General features: G+C 37.7%; 1 protein-coding gene across 1 annotated transcript in view; it reads left to right on the top strand.

Annotated features, from left to right (window-relative positions):
• LOC102834341 (cytochrome b5 reductase 4-like) overlaps positions 1-13,490 on the top strand; it is a 141,745-nt gene that overhangs the window by 35,977 nt on the left and 92,278 nt on the right. Inside the window, exon 3 of the mRNA XM_006870649.1 lies at positions 8,949-9,049. Coding sequence (XP_006870711.1) covers positions 8,949-9,049 — 101 coding nt within the window. The remainder of the gene's footprint in view (positions 1-8,948; positions 9,050-13,490) is intronic.

Genomic DNA, 13,490 nt, shown 5'->3' with positions numbered 1-13,490 from the left:
AAAGTGGATAAAGAGAAATACTTTTAACTGATGGTATATGGAGGGGATTATAATCAATGTAATGAAACAAGTTATATGAATTATTGAATGTGAAACTGATGATGTGCCCTGTAAACTTTCAGTTAATCCACAATAAAAACCTTAAATTTAAAAAAAAGAAAAAAAAAAAGAGATAGTCCCTTTCCATAAACATTTATAGCCTCAGAAACCCCTGGGAGGAGTTCTTTGTTTTCTAAAGTTGTTAGAAGATGGAATTGACTCCAGGGCAGTGGGTTTGGAGGTTTCTTATAATGAATGTGACTTATTTGTAGCTTGCTTTTTGCCTTGTATGTATAAAAGAAATTAATAGTAATGATACTTGTCTCCCACCTCTCCACTCTGTATCCATAACACTTGACAGAAGGTTAAGCATCCAATATCGTCACAAAAAATTCTTGTTGAATGAATGATCTTTGTGAAGTGGAGTGAGGATGTCTTGCTATGAAATTACAGAATTTTGCACTGGAAGTAAATTTCGAGATTATGTAACCCAGTGCTTCACAAACTGGTATTCCTTGGACTACTGCTTTTTGTGATTTAATAGCATGCTGCAAAACGTATTTGGGGCTCAAACAAACTTGGGAAATCCCATGCTAAACAAAATTAAGCAAGTGTCTTTACTGGATTTCTTGGAAACTTTACTATGTTAATATACAGTGGAAATCCCACCAAGGCAATTTACTATGTGGTATTTTTCAGACTCCTTTGTTCCATGAATTAAGAAGCTCCTGGTGTGGCGCTGTGGGTTAATGCACTGGACTACAAAGTTGTTTGAACCACAAGGTCGGCGGTTCAAGCTCACCAGCTGCTCCTCGGAAACCCTATACAGGGTCACAGTGGGTCAGAGCCAACTCCACAACACTTTAACAACAACAACAACAACTAGTATCTGTAGTAATTAGTGTTTCCTGGATCGTTCTTGGGAAAACACTGGTTTAGTTTGGCCCTTTTCATTTTACAGATGAGGAAAGAGAGGGCCTCTAGATTACTTACCCAGATCTGGGTAGAAGGGAAACTAGTGTTTTAAAAGGAGAACCTCAACATTATGTTGAGTGAAATTAGTCATTCACAAAAGGAGAAATACTGCACAGAACCACTATTGTAAAAGATTAAGAAAAAGAACCCATACTAAAGTCGGGGGCCGGGGGGTAGTGGCCAGGCGGAATGCATGCAGAATGTGCTCTTTGGTTGTTTAAATGATTATATATTCCTGAGTGTTTTTGTGTACATTAAAAACACACACACACACACACAAAACCCCAGAGGGAATAGAAGCAAATACTATTGAATGATGATGCATGGAGGGGATTGTATTCATTGCAATGAAATAAAATACAATAGGATGAGTGTAAAACTGGTATTCTCCCTTGTACACTATCATTCAATTCACAATAAAAACTTAAAAAAAAAAAAAAAAAAATAGAAAGTTGGGTGGAATGGAAACAGGAAGCCCAGAGAGAAAGTGTGTTAACTGTTGTTACATGGAGGGAATTGTAGTCATTGAGATGAAACAAAATGTATAATTTGTTGAATGTAAAACTGATGTTCTTATCTGTAAACCTTCACTCAATCCACAATATAAAGTAAAACAACAAAAAATGAACAAGCATTTATGCTATGACACAGCAGTTTTTCTTAGATGTTTACCCAAGAAAAACAAAAGCTTACATTCACAAAATAAGTTTCTAATGATAGTTCAAAACAGCTCAGGTTTGCATTCATTCATAGGGCAATGAATTTAAAAAATGGTGTCAAATTAATAAAATGTATTGCTGTTGTTGTTGTTGTTATGTGCTGTGGAGTCAATTCCGACGCATAACGACCCTGTACAGGGTTTCCGAGTGTGGAAGTCTTTACGGGAACAAAAAGCCTCATCTTTCTCCCGAGGAGCAGCTGGTAGTTTCGAACTGCTAACTCTGATGATAGCAGCCCAATTCATAACTCTACGCTACCAGAGCTCCTAGTCAGTAATATATTAAAAAAAAAAAAAAAAAAATCTATTACGTGATCTCCAGCATTCTTTTTGTCATCAAGGTCATGTTTTCCAACCACTGATCCTTTCCAATCACTTTTGATGATTTATACATCTTGATGGCGTCTTAGACCAACTTTAGACTGCAGTAGTTGATTGTTGTTGTTAGGTGCCATCGAGTCGGTACCGACTCAGAGCGACCTTATGCACAGCAGAACAAAACACTGCCCGATCCTGGGCTAACCTCACTACTGTTGCTACGCTTAAGTCCATCGATGCTGCCACTTGGCCAATCCATCTCATTGGGGGTCTTTCTCTTTTTCCTGACCCTCCACCTTATCAAACATGATATCCTTCTCCAGCAACTTCAATCTTTTCTCCGTTGATAAGAATGTGGTTTATTGGTCTAGTGGTGAGGATTTTTGTTTTCTTTACATTGAGATGTAATCCATACTGAAGGCTGTGCTCTGTGGCACTTAACAACAGTAATGCCTAGGATGGGGTCCTGCTGTGGTGTTTAAAATAAGCACTGGATTGCTGATCACAAGTTTGATGGTTTAAATCCCCAGCCACTCCTCAGAAACCCTATACAGGGTCGAGATGAGTCAGAAGCAACTCAGCAGCACTTAATCACAACAATGCCTTATGATATAGATGTTAATGCATTCCATTTAGTTTTTGATGACTTTCAATTTTTCTAGATTCATATTCTATACAACTCCATTTTCCAATTATTAATGGGAATTGGCATCTGTTCCTTCATGTTTTGAGTTGTGCCCTGTAACATATGAATGTCCTGAAAGCTTTGTTCCATCCATATCATTAAGGGTAACTCCACTTTGAATCCTGGTTTGGTGCTGTGGACTAATGCACTGGACTGCAAAGTTGGTTTGAGCTGCAAGGTCAGTGTTTCAGCCTCACCACATGCTCCTCAGAAACCCTATACAGGGTTGCTATGGGTCAGAACCTACTTGATGGCACTTAACAGCAACAACTGCATTAAGTAACTAGCTGTTTCCCAGTCATATTTTGAGTGCCTTCTAATCTGAGGTGCTCATCTTCTGGCACTTTATCAGACAGTGTTCTTCTGCTGTTAATAAGATTTTCAGTGGCTAACTTTTTAGAAGTAGTCGACCTTTCCTTCTTCTTAGTCTTTCTTAGTCCAGAAGGTCCACTAAAACCTGCCTACCATGGCTGACTGTCTTAGGCTGGGTTCTCCAGAGAAGCAAACAAAACCAGTGAAATTGATATATGTGTATATATAAAGAGAAGTTTATAACAAGGTAAAGATAAGAGGTGTATATTATAGGAGTTTATATCAATATTGAAGAGGTAGGAGAGTCCCAAGTCTGGGTCAGATGAACCAAGATCAGTGAGTCAGATGGCAGACAGGCAATTCTGGTAGGTGTTATAGGTGAAAAACCAGGCTTCTGAGGACTCTGAGGATTGACAGGTAATAGAGCAGGTCACTGACTCAGGTCCAAGGAACTGCAAGGTCAGTGGTTCAAGCTCACCAGCTGCTCCTCAGAAACCCTATACAAGGTCGCTATGGGTTGAAACCGACTTGATGGCACTTAACAACCAAAACAATAACAGGAAAAACTTACAGACGAGTGATGACTTGTTTTCATTGTCATTAAGCACCATATAGTATATTTTTAGTAACTTTATGACACATTATTTTTGCTTTGTGTCAGTTTATATGTAGTAGTTATTCATGAAAAATAAAGAAGAAAATGTTTTAACTTTGTTTTCTATCTTTGTTCATGTATATAATAATTTCTTGAGGGTGTACTGTGTTGTGTACTGTGCCACAGTACAGGAGAGGGGAGAACATGAAAATTAAAAATGAAGATGGCATCTGCATGCATGGAGTTCACAATCTGGTGGGAAACACAGGTGGTTAATGAAGTCTGGCAGGTGTCATGAAGGATTGGTATACTCTGCTAAGGGTGAAGATTGCAAAAGAATGACCTGGGCTCTGTAAGATAAATTGTAGTTCCTAGGCAAAGAGGAATGAGAACTACATTCCTGGCCCCAGGAAAAAGCATGTGCGAAGAGTGGGTGTTGGGTATGTGTGAGAAAGACAGAGATCATATACACATAGGGCACACATTGAGTAGAGGGAGTTTAAGGTTAGTGATATATGTTGTCCTTCTTCTCTTTTTAGTGCACCAAAGATGTTTTTTCTAAGATATTCCTCTTCTAAAGCTAGTGCCTTTCTGTGCGCTTTCCAGGTCTTCCTTACTAGCTGCCTCTATAATCTTGTGCCATTGCTTGTTTTGCATTGTTTTACATCCTCATTTCTTTCTTTCCTTTTTTTTAATGTTACAATGAAAATTTTTTAAAACTTTGTTCATTGATAAGACTGCTGTGTATACCTGCTAACAAAGTTTTAAAATACATGAAGCATACATTAATAAAATTGAAGGCTAGAAGTAAACCTACAATCACAGCTGGGTATTTAACTTCCCCTCTCAGCAGTTGATACAATGTTAAGTGCCTTTGAGTCCATTCAGACTCACAGCAACTCTGTGTAGAGTTTCTGAGGAGTGACTGGTGAGCTTTGACTGCTGACCTTGTCCTTCAAACCGAGCTTGCAGTCCAGCACATTAACCCGCAGCGCCACACCAGGACTCCAGATAAAAATCAGTTGACATAAAATAATAACGTGCAGTTTCTTTTCTGAACACAAGATGGCAAAGTAGCCACAATACTTGCACAAAAAGACCTTTGCAATGCTGTTAATGAATACTCCATGAGTTTTCTGTGTGAACATAGTTTTTTCTTCAGTTATTTGAATAAGAACCCAAAACCCACTGCTCTTAAGTTGTTTCCAACTCATAGTAGCCCTAGAGGGCAGAGTAGAATTACGCCCTAGAGTTTCCAAGGCTGCTCTCAGATCTTCATGGAAGCAGACAGCTTTATCTTCTTTTCTCCTCCCATGGAGCAGCTGGTGAGTTTGGACTTCTGACCTTCTGCTCAGCAGCCCAACACTTAACCAGCTGAACCACCAGGGCTTCCAGTATTTATTTAAACAGAGCATACAAAATAAACAGTGATGAATGGGTGAGGTAAGTGGGAATATTGTGGAACTGTGGCATATCACCTGATACGTACAATTTAGGCATTAAATTTTTATTAAATGAATATAGAATGAGTTAAATCTGGTATGAATATGAATTTTAAACCAAATTATTTTTTAATTTGATTACAAAATTGCCACTGTACTTATAGAAGTGATCTCAGAATTCCTTAACTCTAAAAATTTATTGGGAGTCCTGGTGTGGAGCTGTGGAATAAGCATTGGACTGCAAAATAGGCTTGAACTGCAGGGTTGGTGATTCAAACTCACCAACTGCTCCTTGAAAACCCTACACAGGGTCACTATCAGTTGGAACTGACTGGATTGTACTTCGCAACAACAACAGTAAATATTTATTGAGGACCCCAATTTCTTTGTGAAGGTTATATCTATGCTGAAATTTACCTCTTAGTTGTTTATAAACTCTTAGTAATTTTTAAACTTAAGAAGTTTAAAAAAATTCTAATTTAATTAAAAAATAATAAACCACTATGTATTATTTTGGGGTCCTGGTGTGATGCTGTAAGATAAATACTGGACTGTTAATGCCAAGGTCAGCAGTTCAAGCCCACCAGATTTGTTTGTTCTTTTAGTGGTCCATGGTACATTTAATGTTCTCCTATAACACCATAACTCAAATGCAACACTTTTTCTACATTTGTCTTTATTCACTGTACAGCTTTCACATGTATATGAGACTATGAAAATACCACGGCTTGGGTCAAATGTACCTTAGTTCTCAAACTCACATCTTTGTTCTTGAATACTTTAAAGAGGTCTTGTGCAGTAGATTTGCCTAATGCAGTATGTCATTTGATTTCTTTACTGCTGTTTTCATGACTGTCGATGGTTGATCCAAGCAAAATGAAGTATTTGACAACTGCAATCTTTTTTCCATTTATCTTGATTTTATTTATTGGTCCAGTAGTGAGGATTTTTGTTTTCTTTAGTGAGGTGCAACCCATACTGAGGCTGTGGTCTTTAATTTTTATCAGTAGGTATTTTAAGTCCTCTTCACTTTCAGCAAGCAAGGTTGTATCATCTGCATATCATAGATTGTTAATGAGTTTTCCTCCAACCCTGATGCTGTGTTTTTCTTCATATAATCAAGCTTCTTGAATTATTTGCTCAGTATACAGAATGAATAATATGGTGAAAGAATGCAACCCTGGCACACACCTTTCCTAATTTTAAACCATTCAGTGTTCCCTTGCTGTGTCCCAATGATTGCCTCTTGGGCTATGTATAGGTTCCTCATGAGCACAATAAAGTACTCCAGAAAACTCATTCTTTACAATGTTGTCCATAGCTAGTCATGATCCACACAATCAAAAGCCTTTGTGTAGTCAATAAAGCACAAGTAAAGATCTTTCTGGTATTGCGTGCTTTCAGCCAAGATCATCCTGATGTCAGCAATGATATCCCTCATTCCACGTCCTTGTCTGAATCCTGATTGAACTTCTGGCATTTCCCTGTCAATGTACTGTTGCAGCCATTTTTGAATTATATTTAGCAAAATTTTATTTGCATGCGATATAATGATACTGTCTGATAATTTCCGCATTCTGTTGGGTCACCTCTCTGGAATGGGCACAGATATGGATCTCTTCCAATGAGTTGGCCAGGCTGCTGTCTTACAAATTTCTTGACATAGATGAATGAATGCCTCCAGTGCTGCATCAGTTTTGTGAAAGATTTCATGGATTCTTGGTGCCTTGTTCTTTGCCAATGCCTTAAGTTCACTTCTTCCTTCAGTACCATCTTGATCATATGCTACCTCTTGAAATAGATGAACATCGACCATTTCTTTTTGGTACAGTAACTGTGTATTCCTTCCATCTTCTATTGATGCATTCTGCATCATTCAATATTTTGCCCATAGAATCCTTCAATATTGAAAGACGAGGCTTGAATTTTTAATTCAGTTATTTCATCCTAAGATTGCTGAACGTGTTCTTCCCTTTAAGTTTTCTAACTCCAGATCTTAACATATTTCATAGTAATTTTTTATTTTGTCTTCTTGAGGCGACGTTTGAAATTTTTCTATTTAGCCGTTTACCTCCTCATTTCTTCCATTTGTTTTAGCATCTGTATGCTGGAGAACAAATTTCAGAATCTCTTCTAACATCCATTTGGGTCTTTTTCGCCTTCCTAATGGCCTTTTGATTGCTTCCTGTATTATGTTCTTGATGCCATCCCACAAGTCTTCTGGTCTTCGACATAATTCATCAAATCTGTTCTTTAGATGATCTCTAAATTCATTTGGGACATGTTCAATGTCAAATTTTGACTCTCACAGACTTGTTTTAATTTTCTTAAGCTTCAGCTTAAACTTGAATATGAGTAATTGATCATCTGTTTCACAGTTTGCCCCTCACCTTCTACCCTCTCTATCTACAGATGTAGTCAGTTTGATTTCTGTGTAATCTATCTGATGAGGTCCATGTGTATAGTTGCCTTTTATGTTGTTCAAAAGGTATTTGCAGTGAAGAAGTCTTTGGCCTTGCAAAATTCTATCATACGATCTCCTGCATCGTTTCTATCACCAGGCCATATTTTCCAATGACTGGTCTCTCTTTGTTTCTATCCTTTACATTCCAATCAATGTAATTATCAATACATCGTGATTGCGTGCTTGATCAATTTCAGACTGAGGAAGTTGATAGACTTCTTCAATTTCATCAGAAATGACTTTATTGGATGATTCATAAGTTTGAATAATAGTTGTATTAACTGGTCTTCCTTGTAAATGTATCAATATTGTCCTATTACATACAGCATTATACTTCATGATAAATCTTGAAATGCTCTTTTTGATGATGCATGCAATGCCATTCCTCTTCAATTTGTCATTCCTGTCTCAGTAAACCATGTGGATGTCAGATTCAAAATGGCCAGTACCAATCCATTTCAACTCACTAATGTCTAGATTATCAATATTTATGTGTTCCATTTCACTTTTGACAACTTCCAATTTTCCCAGATTCATAATTTGTACATTCCATGTTCTGAATACTAATGTATGTTTACAGCTATTTCTACTGATTATTTGTTTTGACTCATTTGCAAATGGAGGTCCTGAAAGCATAATTCCATTGTCATCATGGTTAAGTTTACTTTGAGGAAGCTGCTCTTCCACAGTCATATTCTGAGTGCCTGTCAACCTGAGGGATTCATTTTCTGGCACTATAGCTGACAATATTCTGATGCTCTTCATGATGTTTCAGTATTCAATATTCTGGTGCTATCTGACAGCGTTCCACTGATGTTTATAAGATTCTCAGTGACTCAGTATGTGGTTCCTAGTCTGTCTTAGTCTGGAAGTGCATGTGAAGCTTATCCACGTGGATGACATAGTTGTTATTGTTGTTGTTGTTGACTTCAACCCATAGTGACCCAGTATAGGGTTTCATAGGAGTGGCTGGTGGGCTGGAACCAACTTTGCAGTTCAGCGCATTAACCCACAGCATCACACTAGGACTCCTGAATGAACTTACTAGTACTTTAAAAAGTGGTGGTATAGCTTCCAGAATCATAGCAACACACAAGCCACCACAGTATGGCAAACTGAAAAACTAGTGGTGGGCTGATATTCTAGCTACTGCTATTGCTGTGAATAGTACTGCTCCTTGTCTCTGAACTAGAAGTCTCAATTATTCTGCCTGCAGTAATGACACTGTGGCACATTAACCTGTTAACTTGCAATTACAGTAAAATCTCAGAACCTTGACAGTTCCTAATATTTCAAAATAATAATGATTGTTAAACAGCTTGTATTTGGAAAGATTTATTGAATTTATATAGTTTTTAAGAAGTTGATTTAGAATATTATTTCTCCTTTCTTTGATACAGGGTTTGTTTATAATGTCAGTCCATATATGGAGTATCATCCTGGTGGAGAAGATGAACTAATGAAAGCAGCAGGATCAGATGGTACTGATCTTTTTGATCAGGTAAGATGCTGAAAGTATTATAATGGGAGAATGTTCTCAGATAGGGCAATGTTACATTTGTAGAAAGTTGCATAGATTTTAGATATGTTGATTATAATTTTGAATTATGGAATGATGTTCATGAGTAGCAAATGGTTGTTTAATTTGCCTTTGAATTATTTCATTAAAATTTTAAAGAGAGTTTTAACTTTGTCTTCTCTTAACTGCTTGCTGTCACCTCTGCTGTCTGGTGTTGATTCAGTTTTCATTGAGGTTGATAATGGAGATGATTGACCTTTGGAAGTGAAGGCTAGAGGAAAGAACACTGGGATCTGTAACTAACTTGTTGTTAAGTGCCATCGAGTCAGTTCTGACTTATAGCAACCCTGTACAGGGTTTCCAAGGAGTGGCTGGTGAGTTTGAAAGATCAACCTTGTGGTTTAAACCGACCTTACGATCTAGTGCTTTATCCCACAGCCTCACACTCATCACTTAGCTTTTTTTTCCTTTGTATTTTCTCATTTGGAGACTATTAACATATTCAACTTGTCTCACTGCACTGGGCATATGCCATGTAGAGATTGATTCCTGAATAAAAAATGTAACTATTCTTTTCTGAGAGTGATAGCAGAGATCCTGCATAGATATCTCAAAAGATATTTAAGTTAAGTCACATATCTGATTTTCACTAAAAACAAGTAATTTACTAAAAACAAGATCTTATATTATTTACATGTTGTAAGAATATGCTAATTACTACCAATCTGTGCAGCTGTTATTTTGAGACAATAATCTCTAGAAGAATAGAAATTTGCCTTTGACTCACATATAGTTTGTTTTATGTTTAGTGATGATTAAACAACTTATTGGAGTCCTAGTGTGGCACTGTGGGTGAATGTGCTGGATTGCAAAGTTACTTTGAACTGTAAGGTCAGTGCTTCAAGCTCACCAGTCGTTCCTCAGAAACACTATACAGGGTCGCTATGAGCCAAAATCAACTCGATGGCACTTCATAACAACAAAACAAGCTTATTGTTGTTGGTTACTGCCATCAAATCAATTCTGACTATAGCAATCATATATAGGATTTCTGAGGTAGTGTAATGGAGTATGAACTGCCCTGTTAACACAAGGTCAGCAGTTCGCACCGCAGGAGAAAGATGAGGTTTTCTGTTCCTGCAAAGATTTACAGCCTTGGAAACCCTATACAGGGTCGTTATGAGTTGGAACCAATTGAGGGCACTTAACAATAACAACAGCATAGGGTTTCTGAGGAACAATTGTTAAGTTTCTATCACTAACCTTGTGATTAGCAGCCCAGTACTTATTATTTGTTGCTGTTGTTGTTGTTAAGTGCCATCAAGTCAGTTCCTACTCATAGCTATCCTGTCTAGGATTTCTGAGGAACAGCTAGTAGGTTTGATCTGTCAACCTTCCAATTAGCAGTCCAGTACTTATCCGACAGTGCTACACCAGGACTTATTACATAATAATAGGCTTTTATCATTTAAGATATCTGAATAGATTGGGTTATTTTCAGAGTTGTCTCTTCACCAAAAATAATTTGATTTCTTCCTCTCCTATTTTTACTTCAATTTTAGGATTTGCGTTTTTGTTCAGGTTGCAAAAAAGGCGATCTGTGTTATATGTTTAAATGTATTTCACCTATTTATATGGTAAAATCCCATGTGGTAATGTTCTTCCTGGATTGGAAAGGAGCCATGCTTGCCCACTGATCTTAATAGCATCCTCTGGGGAAGTTTGTTTTTGGTGTTTTAATGCAAACTTCCATTGCCATATAGTACGTTTTACTCTCCAGCAATGCAAGCCCAATAGAAAACATTGATCAGCCTGAGAACTTGTTTGTGGTGCTTTTCTCGTTTATCTTCCTTGTAACCTCTTGATGCTAAATGTATTCTTCCACAAGAATTTCCAGTATTATCTACTATTATTTTTATTCCTCATTGTTATGAGGTTATATTGACCTTATTTAAGAAAGTTGTTGTTTTCTGGAAGTCACAAAACTGCTATTTTGTTAAGTTCTGTGGCAACTCAAGCTATATTTTCATTGACAAATTGCTTCATTCCCCCTTGGCTTTAGTAAGAGCAGTGGTGTTTAAATTACTTATGAGTTTCACCACAGAAGTAAACAACTTTGTATTTGAGACACTGCAGTGATGCTTCTTGCATTCTTAGATATTTAAGCTTCTTATGTTCTTAATGATTTGAGACTTTACTGGTGCCAACTATTTGAGTTGTACAAAGAATACAAAATAATCTCTTTATTGTAATTTCTATGGCTCCTGTTTTGATCTCACTCCTCTCCTCCGCCACTTGCATTTCCAAACACCTGTGGGCAATTTGATAACCTCCTGGAGTTTCAGAGCTCTTATCCCTCAAATAACATCAGTCAGTCTTGCCTCTTCTGCATCTATTCCCTGTTTTCTGGTGAATGGACTTGAAGTCACTGAGTAACCTTTGCCGTTTCTTACTGGTGCTCCAATATCCATCAAAGGCCAAGTCCTATCGATTCTGTCGAAACATTAGACCATTTTTCTCCATTCTCACTGCCTTAGTTCAGGCTGTCATCATGTCTAGCCCCAGTATTTAAATCTGTCATGACAGTTTTACCTTCAGTTCCAATTTGGAAAATATACGGTAGCTTGATTTGTTTTCATAAAGCACGTTGTTTTAAAAGAGACTTCAAAAGGTTTATGGTAAAATGGAATGAAAAGATCACGGAATTTTTCCATGAACTTTTTGAAGCCCCCTCATATTTCTCTCATAGATATTGAAAGAAACTTGGACTCTTTAGCTGGCATTTGAAGGTCAAAAAGACTGTATCCGGGTAATATGCTCTACTTACATCTTCTTGCTTTGAATAGACTGAAAGTGCCTGGCATTTTCATCAGTCTCATGATTAAAAAACTTTGTACCTTTGCCTCCTTGAATATCTTTTTCCCTCACTTAGCTGTTTAAATTCTGTCTAATCCCATTGTTCCAAACATAATGCTTTACACATTAGTGGATGCTCCATAAATATTTATTAAATAAAATACTAATTTATATTAGTAAATGAATAGTTATTACATGTACATATACATTTTTTAAAAGTTTTTATTGTGAATTAAGTGATAGTTTACATGGGAGAACATCAGTTTTGCACTCATTGTTTCATTACAATGATTACAATCCCCTCCATGTATCATCATTCAACAGTATTTAAATAACCCAAGGGCACATTCTGCAAGCCTGCTCCTGGCTACCAGCATTCAGTCCCTCTCTTTCCATGAGTCTAGAGTCCTCAGCTACTCTGTCTCTCCATGTCCTCATCTTTGCCCCCATCTCTGGTGTTGCTGCTTTTCTGGATAGGGTCCCACATTCCTCTCGTGCTCTTCTCCCTTGATGGTCTTGGAATGTAAGATTAACTGGTGATGGTGGTGGTGGTGGTGGTTATGTGCCGTGGAGTTGGTTCCGACTAACAGCGACCCTCCATAGGTTTTCCGATGCTATAAATCTTTACAGGAGCAGAAAGCCTCATCTTTCTCCCACGGAACCACTGTTAGTTTAGAAATGCTGACCTTGAAATTAGCAGCCAAATTCGTAAACACTACTCTATCAGAGCTCCTTTAAGATTAACTGCTCCCCCCTTTTTGTTACAAAACTTCTACCTTTACAGTTGTGACCATTGTAATTAGTTATGATAATAATTACTCACTATTGAATCATAAGAATCTTATCCCCATCTCTTTTCACCAGACCCATCTAGACAAGATGAAAACTATTCAGTGGGGACTCTACCTTGCCCCACACACTCTTAAACTCAACTCCCTGTTGAAAACTTGTAAGCCAGTCACTTCGTGCAATAATGTAACAGGGTTAACAGGGACGGACAACTTAGACATTGGTGACCTAAAATGAGGGGGCAATAAAGGCACGAAGTGACTGGCTTACAAGTTTTCAAGAGGGAGTTGAGTTTAAGAGTGTGTGGGGCAAGATAGAGTCCCCATTGAATAGTTTTCATCTTGTCTACATGGGTCTGGTGAAAAGTACTGGTGTGGCGCTGTAGGCTAATGCATCAGAATGCAAAGCCGTTTGAACTGCAAGGTCGGTGGTTCAAGTTCACCAGCTGCTCCTTGGAAACCCTATACAGGGTTGCCATGGGTCGCTTGACAGCACTTAACAACAACAACATATACTTATTTACTCAGGAATAGACCATGGATATTGGGATATCACATAGTATTTGGAGGGTCAGAGAAAAAGAGGAAGACCCCCAATGAGATGGATTGGCCAAGTGGCAACATCAATGGACTCAAGCATGGCAACAGTAATGAGGTTGGCCCAGGACCGGACAGTGTTTCGTTCTGCTGTGCATGAGTCACTATGAGTCGGTACCGACTTAATGGCACCTAACAACAACAATTTTCGTTATTGTATTCCATTGAATATTTCATTGTGT

This window comes from Chrysochloris asiatica, unplaced genomic scaffold, assembly GCF_000296735.1.
Source record: "Chrysochloris asiatica unplaced genomic scaffold, ChrAsi1.0 scaffold00146, whole genome shotgun sequence".
Taxonomy (NCBI): domain Eukaryota; kingdom Metazoa; phylum Chordata; class Mammalia; order Afrosoricida; family Chrysochloridae; genus Chrysochloris; species Chrysochloris asiatica.
Note: the sequence above shows the minus strand (reverse complement) of the source record. Positions and strands in the feature narration are given on the sequence as shown.